The sequence below is a fragment of the Phoenix dactylifera genome, chromosome 3 (genome assembly GCF_009389715.1).
Source record: "Phoenix dactylifera cultivar Barhee BC4 chromosome 3, palm_55x_up_171113_PBpolish2nd_filt_p, whole genome shotgun sequence".
NCBI lineage: Eukaryota > Viridiplantae > Streptophyta > Magnoliopsida > Arecales > Arecaceae > Phoenix > Phoenix dactylifera.
This window is the reverse complement of record NC_052394.1, coordinates 19,745,128-19,760,539: the sequence shown is the minus strand read 5'-3', so window position 1 is coordinate 19,760,539 and position 15,412 is coordinate 19,745,128. Positions and strand designations below refer to the sequence as shown.

General features: G+C 38.6%; 2 protein-coding genes across 2 annotated transcripts; one reads left to right on the top strand and one right to left on the bottom strand.

Moving 5' to 3' along the window:
• Positions 1–240: 240 nt before the first annotated feature.
• Positions 241–6,614, top strand: LOC103721956 (structure-specific endonuclease subunit slx1). The gene is made up of 4 exons (XM_008812350.3): positions 241–420; positions 1,238–1,376; positions 5,044–5,177; positions 5,272–6,614. Exons 1-4 carry the CDS (start codon positions 257–259, stop codon positions 6,098–6,100), a joined length of 1,266 nt encoding a protein of 421 aa, XP_008810572.1. The 5' UTR covers positions 241–256; the 3' UTR covers positions 6,101–6,614.
• Positions 6,615–7,762: 1,148 nt separating this feature from the next.
• Positions 7,763–10,785, bottom strand: LOC103721957 (CBL-interacting protein kinase 18). Its single transcript, XM_008812351.4, has 2 exons — positions 10,562–10,785; positions 7,763–9,607 (listed from the first exon to the last, which is right to left on the bottom strand). Exon 2 carries the CDS (start codon positions 9,284–9,286, stop codon positions 7,934–7,936), a length of 1,353 nt encoding a protein of 450 aa, XP_008810573.2. The 5' UTR covers positions 9,287–9,607; positions 10,562–10,785; the 3' UTR covers positions 7,763–7,933.
• Between the last annotated feature and the right edge of the window lie 4,627 nt (positions 10,786–15,412).

The window sequence follows — 15,412 nt, the reverse complement described above, 5'->3', positions numbered from 1 at the left end:
GGCTCTTATCTGAACCGGTGGCGTCCAATTCATCATCATCCGCTATCGGTGTATCACATAACACGGATGATTGGATTTGCTGTTCCTCCTGATCCGGTGTTCCTTCTCCCTGTGCGGTTCTTGGCAATTCGAATGGAAGCCTCCAGAATGAAAGGGGCAACCTTGTCAATAAAATGCCCCAAACGCCTCCAACGGTCAAATTGTCATGAAACCCTAAGCGGCCAAGCCTCAGAGAGAGAGAGAGAGAGAGAGAGAGATGGGAAGACGGAGAGGGAGATCGGGAACCCAGTTGGAGGCGAGAGAGATAGAGAGGAGGGAGGTGGGGGAGGAGGAAGTAGATGAGGGGAAGGAGAGCGGTTTCTTTGCGTGTTATCTGCTCTGCTCCTTGAGCCCGCGCCACAAGCGCCGCACTTACATCGGGTACTCCATTCATCCAATCTATCTCCGTCCCTTTTTCTTTTTTGTTTTTTTTCTTCTTCTTCTTTTGATCCATTCAATTGAAAGTTAGGATCTTTATTGTACAAAGCCTCCCCCTTTTAGTCGTTGTTTCTTGGTTCTTTCCACACAGGACAACCCAAATCAGGCTTCTTCAACGTTCTTGTTGAACTTTTGTCTCGATTTATATATTTTATTCTTGCTTAAGTTTTTTTTTTTTTTGGTTTTATATACTGTCTTCTATGGCACTTTCCTTTTTAACTGTTCTTGTGGTATCAAAGGAATGGTAAAAGAGAGAAAAGAATGAATGTGAGTAAGGAAAATGTAGTGGTGATCCAAATCTGTAGCTGTAATTCTTGATGTTACCTCTGAGGGTTATACCAGGAAAGAAAAGGTGAAATTTGTAAAATGAAATGATAATCGCTTGTTACTTTTCTTCCCTACTAGAGGCCCATCTTGTTATTGATATCTTTTTGTTAGCGATTACGTATAACTCATCTAAATCCAGTATACTCCAGGAAAGCGGTCTCTTTTGAACAGGTTATTTCAGTTCATATTGGACATTTTTGCTGCTCGAGAAGTACTTGTCATGAAATTTATTGACGCCAAATTATAGCTTTCTGTTGTTGTGTTGGTCTCTGAATTTTGTTAGGTGACCAGATTGCAAATGTTCAACTAACAATTAGTGAACACTCTCCATTTAGAAAGGTTTTTTTCTTTCTTTTTTATCTAAACATAATATTAGTGATGTACATGTTAAAGTCATCATGATTATATATGATTAAAATTCTACCTTTTGTAGGTTTACTGTCAATCCTCGACGGAGGATTAGACAGCACAATGGTGAAATAAGGTGTGGTGCATGGAGGACAAAGCAAGGGCGTCCTTGGGAGATGATTTTGTGCATCTACGGCTTTCCCTCAAATGTTTCTGCTCTTCAGGTTGTTACCATGTGCATTTGTTCTAATTAATTATGCATGTTTGACTTAAAAGATCCAAATTCACTGTTAATTTGAAAATCTTAATAGTTTAACTCTCTATCAATCCGGATAAGATCGAACATATAATTTGACAGTTGAGATTGTGGTGGTTAATACACGTGGTTATATGATTGGTGACCTTGACACCGGAATTTGTTATTTGTCATGCAGTATTTTAAAGGGGAACTAAAAGATACTCGTGGATGTTGGGTAGTTACAAGTCTCCAACATCACAAAAGCTTTATGCACCAAATCCATGACATTTTGCTATATGTTTCACCGCAAGGACTGAAACATTATGGTGTTGATTGTCACTACATCATAAGTAATTTTTCTTTAGTCTGATGCAGACCAAGTGCTTTTTACAATTCCCAGAACATAAGGATTGACTGAAGACTTTTCAAAATAAAAAAAGATTTGGAGTATGGAAACAACTACGATAGCTGCACCTGTTGGTGGAAGATATTAAGTGAGGCAATATAACCCTGATATAATTTAACATATACATGTTTTCATATAGGATAATTCTTTTTTATTTCCTTTTGGAATGACAAAGTTAGCATGAATCATATTTTATGTTTGCGTGGAGGTTCTGAGTCTTCTGACAATATCTCATGGGGCTCTCCTTCTTACTTTGTCTTTCTTTAGGTAGGGATGGGTTCGTACCAATTCTTGAGAATCCTTAACTATAAGAGTTAGGTTCTTCCATTCTCTAAACCAAGGGTCTTGATTAAATCTTGATGCTAGATTTGTGAGAGCCTTATGGACTTAGCCTTTTGGAATATTCTATTAAATTATGCTTTTACATTTTCTTACCTTTGAAATGATATTGTTCATACTGTTTTTTGTGCATCTAAATTTTTCTTAACTAGTAAGGTGACATGTTCTTGAATCCTAACTATGAGTTGAAAGACTATTAACTAATAAGATTTATGCAGCTGTTAAAGAAGTCCTTTGAGAACATACGGATTGAATGAATTTTCAAAACAAACAAACAACTAGGATAGTTGCACCTGCTGGTGAAAGATGTGAAGCAAGGAAAGATAACGATGACATAATTTGACATATATCATGTTGAATGTTTCTATGGATGTGTTTTCAAACAGAATAATTCTTTTTTTTCCTTTGGAGTGGCAAAGTTAGCTTGAATCATATTTTTATGTTTGCACGGCGGTTCTGACAATATCTCAATGGAGTTTCCTTGTTACTTCATCTTTCTCTAGTCAGGGATTGTTTGTACCAATTCATGAGAGTCCTTAAGTATACGCTTTAGGTTCTTGCTTTCTCTAAACCTAGTGTCTAGATCAAATCTCAATGCTAGATTTGTGAGAGGTCTATATACTCTTACTTTTGGAATATTTTGTTAAAATTATGCTTTTTTTATGTTCTTACCTTTGGAGTAGTATTGTTCAAACTGTTGTTCATGCATCTTAGTTTTTCTTAACTAGTAAATTGACATGTTCTTAAATATTGACTATGATTAGAAGAGAGAATATCGACTAATAAGATTTATGCAATTGTTAGAGAAGTCTATAATGTGGAAAGGAGGACTTTAACTGAGCAAACATTTAACTATTTTCAAGAGAATACTATGTTTGAGGAAGTAAACCTCAAATTGAGCAATAATATAACTCCAAACATAATCTGACCAAAATCGTTGGATTGAGGATTTCAAGGTCAAGCTGAAAAATTTGTGACAAGACTTGTTGGTTACATCTATTCTTACAATCACGTGTACTGGCCAAAGGCTGTGGCTTGTAGATGTCATATTATGCGCCCAGCTGCGCTGCTAGCAATTTGGCTTGTTGAGATCCTATTGCCTAACAAATTGCTAATGTGAAGATGGTTGAGGCATATTTCCATCACTATGAAAAGAGTTTGTGAAACTTATTCCAGATGAAGGAGATTTGCCTTTGGAGTAAGCCGCCCAACAATTTGATGAATAGAATCAAATTAAGGAGCTGAGGAATTTGAAGAATGAGTCTTTAGAGAGGAAGCATGATTGCTTACTTTCGTGGTATAATATATGTTCTTTTACCCCTACAACTGTTGGAGAAGATTGGCCATTAAGTATGTTTTCTGGTGTTCTGTATTGTAGAACTACTGCCTCTGCTACAAGGTATTCAGTTTAACTTGTATTTTAGATCCATGTTAATGTTCAACAATGTTGTTGTTGCTTCTGTAAGGGTTCAAAAAGTTCCTTGGATTCATAAGGATCTTGGAGGTAGAGTTTCTCAGCCATATTGGTGATCAGAGGGGTTTATGTTATTGATGGATGTGCCCAGGAGGACAAAATTTGGCTGGAAGAGTTTGTGAGTCTTGTGCAAGCATGATACACTAAATGTGTTTTTAGTTGTAACATTGGATATTCAATAATTTGATGCTTGAGAGGTAGCATTCTAAATTAGTTGCCTTACTATTGCATGAGCCATAAGGGGCAGAAAAAAAATTAAGGGCCAATTAAAGACAGATTCAAAAAAGGTATTTCATCTATCCAGGATAAAATGAAAAAGAGTTCATATAGGCATAAATAAGTTCATCGGTGGTGCGCATGAAACATAGTAACACATTCAGATTCATGATTATTGTGCCAGGAAAATTGTTGAAGTTATAGGAAATAGAGAAATAATGTGAAAAATATTCAGTAGGCAGAGTTTGATGAGGGGGTTTCTTTTTTCGCCTGGTGGGTGGGCGAGGGAGGCAATGCATGGCATATCTATAAGATTTTTCTTTGCTCGTGAAAGTGTTATATATTATTAGATTATTTCTTTTTCTTCTTGAATAGCCAGATTCCTTGGATCAGTGCAGGGGAATAAAGCTTTCAAAAGAAATTTGATCCAAGGTTCAGCATCTTTATGTTTTCAAAAAAAATTAAGTCATATCTACAGAAATGTCATTTAATGACCTGATAGCTGGCATTATTAATAAAATGAATGAGAATGAGGTGGAATAAATTTGAGATAGGCATATTTGTTTTAGGCTTATTTTATAGACTTTAAGCTTTTGTAGCTTCTGCAATATTGTATGAATGAAAATGAGGTGGAAGCTTTTTTAAAAGAACAATGATCAAGATTCATTTAGCTCAATTTTGTTGCTTATGTGAAGGTATTTCACTATTTTATATTGAGTTTTGTGCCCCTAGAATTTATTCAAGCTCTATGTTTTCTTTTATATAGAATACAATACATAAGCATTGTTCTGATTCTGGAGGAAGGTTAGCTATATTTTAGTATACTATGAATGCCCAATATGCCAAAATAAAATTTCCCATCTAGCGCATTGGGACAAAGCTCCCTTAAATATAGCTAACCTTCCTCCAGAAACATGTGCTAAATGGAAATTTTTAGAAAAAAAAGGAAGAAAATAAACAAAAAGTGATATTGCTGAAAATTGGAAAAGAAAAAGATAAAATATTATGTAATTAATAATCATCGAAACACAATATTCTCTAGTTCTTACTGCAGTTGAAAACATGAAGACATCAGCCCTTTGGACCTCCATCTACTCTGTTCTTAGTTAAAAAAACATCTGTTTTTCTCATGTTGTGATCTTTTAGAAACAAATTGATATCATTTGTTCAGGATGTTACAAGATTTTAGAACATAACTCTTGAAGCCTATGGCTGCAGTTTGAATGGGCCTGGCAGCACCCGAAAGAGTCTTTAGCTGTCAGAAAAGCTGCTTCAAATTTTAAATCCCTCTCTGGCGTAGCAAATAAGATCAAGCTTGCATACACGATGCTCTCTCTTCCAGCCTGGGAGAAGTAAGTGCCTTTATGCAATTTATGACTCTCATATTCTACATTTTGGCCATTGTCTACAATGGTAGGAACACTTACTGTGATTCTCCTCTATCAGTTTAAACCTCACCGTTAATTTCTTCTCAACAAAGTATATGAAGCATACTTCTGGCTGCCCGGGATTGCCGAAGCAAATGAACGCTGTAATTTGTGTCATGGATGAACTTCCCTGCTATGTGAAAGGTCAGATATTAGATGTCAACAATGAAGAAGATGAGCCCGAGAACAATAATGAAGATGCGAATCCTTCTGCTTCATCAGATATATCAATTTATCATGTGGAAGGAGATGCCTCTAATGTGCAGACATCCAGTAAACACCTCTTTGATTGGAAGGACGCTGATGATTTCAGACGGTCAGTGGAATTAGAGGATTCTCTATGTGCCGTCCTCCAGTCTCCAAAGCTCACCAAGGAATATTGCAGAAAAGCATCCTGCAACAGTTCCACCAACATGCTGGATGTATCAGTCAATCACGAAGTGGAAGATTTTTATAATGTGGGTAAGGCTTCCTTCGATGACCTGTTCCATTGGAAGGAATCTGATAATTCTAGACGGTCAATGGAGGCAATGTCATATTGCCTTAGCGAATCTCCTCAGCCCATCCTGGAGCGCAGCAAAACCTCATCAAGCAGAACTCCCAGATCATGTGGTAGAGATCCCATTGGGTGTCTTCAAGGAAATGATTTGGACGAGTCCAGACAACCATCAACTCCCCAAAGGTCCAATAATAAGGCTTCGTTGGATAGCCAATCTCTTTCCCCTGAAGGTGATGTAATAAATCTGGTGACACCATCCAGCTACTTGATTCACTTCCGAACCAAGAGGACTCTTGTTTACCCAGAGATCATCGATCTGACCGACTCTCCTGTCATTATTCAACTGTAATAACTTCTGGACACCGGAAATGGCCAGCAAGCATGCACCACTGCTCGGCACTGTATGTTGGAGTTGTCATTAATCCTGGTCAATCTATGTATGTTGGAGTTGTTGAGGAGATATTAATTGTACATCTTGCTTTGATTTTGCTCTAGAAACTTGAGCCTGGAAGTGCTATGGTGAATTTGCAAGTTTAGTAAATGAAGCTAGTGTTTGTGATCATTGATTGAGCTTTAGGACCATGTGGTTGGAAAAGCTGTCTCATGGTTCCTTGTGCAAGGAGTGCACATGGCCATATGAAACTACAGCATTTTATCGAGGCAGGGAGTTTCAGTTATGATTTTTATAGTTACCAAGTCCACTCTTCAACCTGATGATTCTCGACTCTTTTCTGCTGTGTGGACTGAGGAATGATCAGTAAAAAGGGATGTGTAAACTTAAGCTTCTTCAGATAAATGAGATGTTGCCTGTAATTATTGTATTACTGCTGACTTGTAATGAAGATGACCACTTACCTAATGTTCATAGATAATTTTATCCTTTAGGCATATTCATCATTAGATCACACAACTTCTAGTCATCATGATCATTAATGTGCTTTTCCAGACCAAGACTACATGTTAGAGCTACTGGCCCTTACCTTTCCAACTTTCCAACTTGGAGCATCAGCCCAGTGCAGGTACTGAGAGAGGCGCCCACTGGAGGACCAAAGTCTCACTGGTTAAAGCTGGCAATTTCCATTTAGCTTGATCAGCTTGGTCAGATCTTTAGAGCTTGATAGAAAACCCACCTTTGCAGGTGAGGACCTTCGAAATCATTCAATCGGCTATGCACCTACCTTCATCGAGTGCCCTAGTAAAATTCATTGATATTACTTTGAGAGGCCCAGGTCATGGACAAGGAGATGCCGACCTTACATAGGCAAATGACCTGTGGGGCAAGGCCATGCACTAAATCAGTCCTTAGAAAAAGTGGCAACAAACTATGGCAAAACTTTGCTTTACCAGTCCATAATAACGGACCACCGACATTTTTCATTGTCTACAAACCAACAGTCAGATCTTGGATTGCACCATCCTTTGTTGCTTTCTTTCAGTCATGAAATGCAAGTTGCAGTTTGCAAAAAGACGGTAGCATCTTTCATGTGAAACAAGGATTGACCTTCCTTCGCACGAATCTACCATTGGATCGTACGATGGTCGCTTCAAGATCTATACAGGCTTATGAATGAAGGCATTCAGAAATGCTTTAAAATCTATGCAGGACATGACCTAATGGTTAAAGCCACAAAAGAAGATCAATCATTCTTTCGCATGAAAGATACAAATATAGCCCAGTAGCTGCAAGAACAGCCACTGCTACAAAACCTGGAAAAATGTAATCAAGGATCTAAAAGACCCCTGATTCATCAATCAATCAGAATAATCTTGGCACCGCACTACCAGCAGCTCCCTCGCACAGATTGTGCAAGGTTCCACCCATTCACTGTTCCAATTATCTGACCTTATAAAGACCAAATGGCAGTTCCAAAGTCCATGCGAGAAAAGACTGATCTTAGAAACACTTTCGTTTCTACCGGGCATATTCAAGGTAAAAAGCCCTATATCGTTACGCCATTCCAAGGACCATTGCCGAATCTGAAGAGGGTCGTGTCATTTCAAAGACCAAAAATATAAAATACCAGCAAATAGTAGTGCTCATACACATCTTAATATTGGAACAAGTTCACAAAATTTAAAATCACGACGATCAAGAAACTGGAAATACAACATAGAGATTATGATAACATGCAAACAGTAGCAATTTGAAATCACTCGTACAAACATAAAAGAAAAATGCCAATCACTGATTTTGCGACTGCTGCTGCTGCTGCTGCTGCTGAGGCTCACGATCGCCTTGCCATGCCCAGACAATGTCCTTGAGAGCTGGTCTCATGTCTTCTTTCAAGAGCTTTTGATACTCCAGAGTATCCCCATTTGACTTCTTCAATTCCACCAAATGAAATAGAGGAGCAACCTCAAAAATCTCAGCATCCATGCCCAGGACCCTCCCTGCATTTGACCCCTCCATCTTTAACACCCCATCATGCTTTTTCTTCACTCTTAACTTCAAGCGCCTGGCAACATCCTCCAGCTTTGAGATGATGGCCGATGCAGGTTGCATAGAAATGAACCTTGCTTCTTTCCTGTGGTCCCCTTCCTCAAATAAACCTGAAAGATCAAAACCTGCCGAAAGAGAGATGATATCAAAAGCGTTCAAGTTTGTGACCCTAACTGACTCTTGCTTTCCCTCAACAGTGTTGCTCTCAGAGGAACCAAAGGCTGCAGCAACATCCACAGTAACACTTTCTTGGGTTTCTCCTTCACTATTTATTATTTTATCATCAAAACCCTTTCTGAACCAAGGATTTTCCATGATTTTGGCGATTGATATCCTGGTACTGGGATTTGGGTCTAGGATCTTATATAGCAGCTTCCGAACTTCAGAAGGAAACCAACTGGAGCATTTAAATTCACCTTTTCCAATCTTCCTGTACATTTCCATCAGATTTGAATCATGGAAAGGAAGATAACCAGCCAACAACACAAACAAAATCACCCCACATGACCAAATATCAGCTTTTGCACCATCGTATCCTTTTCTGTTGATCACCTCCGGAGCAACATAAGCCGGAGTCCCACAAGTAGTGTGCAATAAGCCATCCTGCCTCTTAGACTCAGCAAGGGCACTCAACCCAAAATCTGAGACTTTTAAATTGCCATTTTCATCCAACAGCAGGTTTTCAGGCTTCAGATCACGGTGGTATACACCTCTGCTGTGGCAATAGTCCACAGCACTGATCAGCTGCTGGAAGTATTTTCGTGCAACATCCTCCTTGAGCTTACCTTTGGCAACCTTGTTAAAAAGCTCACCACCTTTGACATACTCCAGGACAAAGTAAATCTTGGTCTTGCTTGCCATTACCTCATAAAGTTGAACAATATTTGGATGTTTCACCAATCTCATTACCGAAATCTCTCTTTTAATCTGCTCAACAAGCCCAACCCTCAACACCTTCTCTTTGTCGATGATCTTTATAGCAACACTCTGGCCAGTTTTAAGATTCCTAGCATAGTGTACCTTTGCAAAGGTTCCCTGTCCTAGTAACCTCCCCAACTCATACCTTTGCATCAAAGTAGTCCCTCTATTCTCCATTCCTTTCTATTATATCTTCACAAAACAAATGCTACACGATCCTGCTGTCACGATATAAACTATTTACAAAACTCTACCAGCGGAAGAATTCAACCATCGTCGCCAATGTCATGATCCAGCACAGCAGGCTTTATAATTCCCTTATCTCCATTGTGCATAAGCACATGGAGCATGAAGTGGATTTGTGTGTGCTGTCTGATCCCATAGAGATTGACCGAGGGAGGCCCAAAGGGAGTTACAATCCCATGTGCCTCAGACAAGGACACCTTGGCGTTCAAGCACATCTTTCAGCATTCCCAGATAATTGTCTTCCGTGATTGGCTGGAAATAATTGAAAGAAAGACAAATCCATATTAAAATTTTAGTACAACATCTCAAGTTATAACTACTTGTCCAGGGTTGACTCGTAAACTAACATTCAGAAAACGGAAAAGAAAGAAAGATCTGACACAAGCAGGAAAAAGAAAGGTTAACAACCAGAAACCATGCAGCTACCAAAATGATCATATATATAATTTTTCCTTCTTTGTAGCACAGACGCAAGCATATTCATCATTTACAATAATACAAGCAAAGTCGATAAGTTCTAATTGAGGACATCTACTTCAACTCTGTTAATTCTCAAACATGATCGGTTTGTATGGCAAACCAGAAAACTGGAGCCTTAACCCAGTAAAAGCAAATATCAATTTACCAAAAAAGTAGATGTAAGACAGGCCTCGAATTTAAAAGATATTAATTCCTTTTAGCCGAACACTTTGCAAAACCAATAAAGAAATCACAAAGAAAGAGGTAATTACACGCAGGGAACAAAACAGAGACGAAGAAAATTCAAGATCTCACTATCCAATTATAGTAAGCAGTCAAGGATATAAAATTATCAGCAGAAAACACGACCGTAGCAGAAACAACAACAAAAAAAAATCCCCCTTCATTCTTTTTATGAACTAAATAATAGGTTCGCCATCCTTATTTAAAAAAATAAATCAAATTCTCGACTTTATGAAAAAAAAATGGAACTTTGTAGCTCTCATAACACGAAAAAATGCAAGAAACCATTCAAATAAGCGAAGACAATTTTATATCAAGAAAACGATTAGGCTTTGTGAGGGAAAAGGGAAACAATCAAAGACAGGTCCTTTAACAACCTAATCTTTTAAGGGGGAAAAACCATTTTTCCTCCAAAGCGAACATCAGCATAAGCCAAAAAATTGGAGTTAAACATATAACAGTTAAAAAATTTAGGGCAACAAAAAAAACCCAAAGGAAATTTACCTTTCCCAATGTACCAGAAATCCACCAAATCCGTAAATTCTTGGCCTATCCTATGGGATCCAAACCTCCAACCTCCGACAGATGGATCGATCGAGAAGGGGAGGAGAGGAAGGCAGCCTGAGATCGAAATCGGGGATGGGAGCGGAGAGGAGAAAAAAACCCTAACCCTGGCCCTATTTTTATGCTTCACCTCTCGATGGCTTTTTATGAAATTAGCTGCGGGAGCCCAAGCTGCCTTATATACGGCGATTCGAAACTTCTCCGTAGTCCCCTTCCAATGTACGAAAGTGCCCCTGCTTCTTCTCGAATTTACCGTGATAGAGATAGACCGGCCTCGGACGCGCCTGTATCGCTTCTATGATGGCGGCTCCGCGTACGTAGCTGGATGACAAGTCCAATAGGCTTTCTAATTTGTTGTTCAGCTTGGTCGCGATCCATTTTGATGTAAACAGGATGTATGGTATGCGCGTCCTGGATGGACGGACGGATGGAGCCGAAGTGCCGCACACGGCCACCATGAGAGGCTGGCGGCAGCGCTATAGCAATAGTAAGAGCGTGCCAGCTTCGTCGAGAACGAATAGTGCGTAGCACGTCCGTCGCAGGCCAAAAAGCTTGCACGATGCAATGTGGAAAGTCCGCTGCGACAGCAGCCTTCTACTACCCTGTGGGGCATCTGTCCAAAGCCAATCTCGAATGTTTCAAAGTATCGAGGAGCATTGCAACTGTAAGAGCTACCGGGCTTCTGATATTGTACACGCCAGCCTAACTTGAGACAACCAGCTTAGTAAATTGTATGGGTATGATACATGAACTAAGACAATCATATTTTTGTGAATCCACATTGAATAATTAACATGATATAGTTCGTGTTACCAACAATAGTATTACTCTTACACGAAAGTTGGGGCACATAATGTTAGGATCTATGACGACTTCATGAGTGTGTAGATCAACGGCCTTGTAGCCTCGTTGATATAGATTCTCTGCACATAGTTCATAGGTTGGAAAATGTTTGGCCAATGATTGTGACGTTTATATAAAAAGAAGAGAAGACTTAATGGTCAAGCTTTTATTATTATTGTACGAAGACTTAATGGTCAAGTTTTCATTACATATATAAAGTCTAGCTAGAAAATTTTTGACGCCAGCATGATGAACAAACGATTAAAATATTGAACGTAGGAAAGAGAAATACAATGGACATGATGATATATAATATATCACCACAATATTATAAAAACCCGATAATAGCATCTGCTATGAAAAATTAATGTAGGTTACATAGAAATGCTTTTTTTTGGGGGGTACAAACGCTTGTTTAAAAAATGACCATACCTAAGATTCACAAGAGGAAATACACAAGGACCCATAAGGTCTATACCTAACATGTAGTCAATTTGGCTTATTGGAGTTCCATTCGGAGCCAACTTGACTAGGATCAGTATTCAATAGATAAAAGGTCCATCCTTAGCTAATTCGTAATTTACGAGAAGTGTAAGGTCAATCTTGATCGTAGACATACATGCCCGAAGGGTGGTTCTATATATACCCCCCCCTATTGCTCAGGACACCCCCCAAAAATTAAAAAAAAATTAAATACTCTCTACACCCCCCCATTTGCTAAGGACACCCCTAAAAAATTAAAAATTCCTAAATTACCCCCCACCCTCCCCACCGCCTCACCTAAATTGCTCTCTACACCCCCCAAACCCCCCCCACCCCGCTCTTCCCCTCCAAAACACCTCGCCAACGCCCAAAACCCCCCCGTTCCCCCTTCTCCCTCTCGTCGCCGGCATTCTCCCGATCTCCGACCACCTCGCCGGCTTCTCCCGGAACCACCTCGCCGGCTTCTCCCGAAATTTTTTTTTTTCACGGTTCGTGCTCCGTTCGGCACTGGATCGCCGAACAAAAGGCTTCTGTTCGGCTGAACAGTGCCGGACAGAAGCCTTCTGTTCGGCACTGTGCAGCCGAACAGATCTGTTCGGTTGAGGGTTGCCGAACAGAAGGCTTCTGTTCGGCACTGTTCAGCCGAACAGAAGCCTTTTGTTCGGCGATCCAGTGCCGAACGGAGCACGAACCGTGAAAAAAAAAAAATTTCGAAACAAGGTGGAACACGTACCTTTGCGGCCGATTCTTCGTCCCAAATCACTAGTTGCTTGTCCATGCTTCGAATGGGGCTTAAATCTCTTTCAAAGATCGCCTAAACGATGTAAATGGATCGAGGGATTTAAGGGGGGTTTGAGGGGTGTTTTTTTTTTTTTCTTTTCAAAACGAAACGGAGGAGGAGGAAGGGGGGGTGTATGAGAAAATTTCAAGGGCAATATGGTAATTATACTAAAGGTTAGTTTGGGTATTTTTTTTTGGTTTTTGGGGGGTGTCCTTAGCAATAGGGGGGGTGTATATAGAACCACCCATGCCCGAAGGGCCCGGAATGCCATTACCTCCCGCGGGAAACCAGCGGCTCCGCACCGAAAAGTAGAGGAAAAACCAACGGCTCATTAGTTTACCTAATTAATCATAAGCATTAATTTATTGTAGAGCTCATTTAACTAAATTATCCCCCTATTTATCTATATATCTAGTGGACAATAAATTATCTCCATATCTACGTATATATCTATATATCCATTAATTTAACTATTAAATTTCTCCCCTATCTAGAAATATATAAAATTTTAAAAAAATAAAAAAATAGTATTCCTCCCATGTTATGAACGAATCATGTCTTTCCCAATTTCGAAATCTAAACTTATTTGTAGCTCAAGGCCTTTCCAAATAGATATAAGTTAAAAAAAAATAGCTATAGGTGGAAGAAAAGATTTATCATTTCTTAAATTAATCAGATTTTTTTTTTTTGTAACTTAAAGCAATTAAAAATTCACTCATCTATTTCTTTTCAATCTCAAGCTAGCAAAAAGAAGATATAAGCTTCAATGATGTACCAAGTGACATCGGTAAGAAGAAGAGAATAATAATTTTTGATCAAAACTAGAGATGAAAGTAGATAAGATAATATCTGTTCAAATCTATTTTCGATTCTGAATCTATTTACATATGGATAGAAATTTGAACCCGACATATGTATCTATATCGTAATCTATCAAAGAAAAATAGATATGGATATGGTTAGACAACTATTCAATTTGTATCCAAATATCTACTTCTATTTATAAATCTATTTATTTTATATAGCACTTATAAATTTTTAAGAAAAATAAATGATCATATTACTATGCTACTAACTTCGTTTACCTTTCACTTAGATTTTTTTTTTTATTTTATGGTCATAAAGTTTAATTATTTGACATATATTCATATTTATATCTATACTTCTAGTATTTGATTTGTATCCATATCTGTTTAAAATAGGAATAAAAGTGGATTAGATAATATCTGCTTGGATCTATTTTCGTATCTGAATCTTTCAAATATGAATAGAAATTTGGGCATTCGACTAATATTCGTATCCGTCAAAAAAAAAAGATATGAATATAGATAGACAACTATTTGATCTGTATCCGAATTCGATTTCATTTGTAACCCTATTTAATTTAAAATGGTACTCATGAATATTAAAAAACATAAATGACCATATTACCATGCTATTAACTTGATATATCATACATGTAGTCATATTTTTGGTTCTATAGTTATAAAATTTAATCATCCAATTTATATCCATATTGATATCCGTACTTTTGGTATCTGATTTATATTCATATCCATTTAAAATAAATATGGCTATGAATTTTTGCATCTGACTAACATTCATATCCGTATTTGTATTCGTCAAATAAAACAAATATGAATATGGATATACTAGTATCCGATTCGATTCGATTTAAGCCATAGTTTAAAACAAATAGAAAATGATATTTTGCATTTAACATCCATATTGATATTTGTATTAATCAAACAAAACTAATATGAAATAGAATGGGATGAATATATTGATATCCATATCCGATTTCATCCTAAACGCAAATCAATACGAGTAGAATGGGATCAAATCGGGATCCAAAATTTAAAACTTTAAATCTATCTATTTATATTTCCTGATATTTAATAGTTTTTATATTTATTTTTTTATCTTTTTTGTCGTGCTGCTGGTTAGTGGTGGATTCAGTCCAACTAAAAATTAATTTATGGTGGGGTATCTTTCTTATTAAGTATTAATTCCTTCGGAAGCCGGCGCGGTCCCGTGATCCGCGAGCTACCTTTGGACGAGAGTCCAATCGTCGAGTGACAAGATTCTCTGCCCCCGTCCGGTCCATACGCGTGTTCTAAATGGACAACCCACGTGGCGTCAGAAATGACCGTTGCTGCAACAATACCCGGCCCCTCTGGCGGACGGACCCGCATTCTTACGTTACTCCCCCTCCATGATGGCATTAATTGACTCATTGAAAGAGGGTAGTCTCGCCACTTTGTCATCTTGGATTGCCTTGCACTCAACTCTTACTGCAAGGAGTCAATGGTGGCCGTTTCATAGAACCTAGGGATTGATGCCACGCAGCTTTCGAAATAGTGTTGTGAATCCGATCCAAAATCCTCTAGGGCTCGTGGCTTCAATGACCGAGTATCTTGAGAAACATCCCACGTGCATAGCACCGATGGGCTATTAGCTATAGAGATGGAGCGCAGGACAGCATGAAAAAACATTTCATACGCAAGACGGATGCTAGAGGCTGAGCGCATCATTCTCGAAGAAGACTCGGCTACAATAATCAACTGGATACGAGAAGAGAAATAGAAATCTCCTACCATGCGACATCCGTCTCGTGCTGAAACTGCAGCACCTTTCTGGCAGTGCACGTGTACCGAAAGATGAGTAGGGCCGCAGACTAGGTC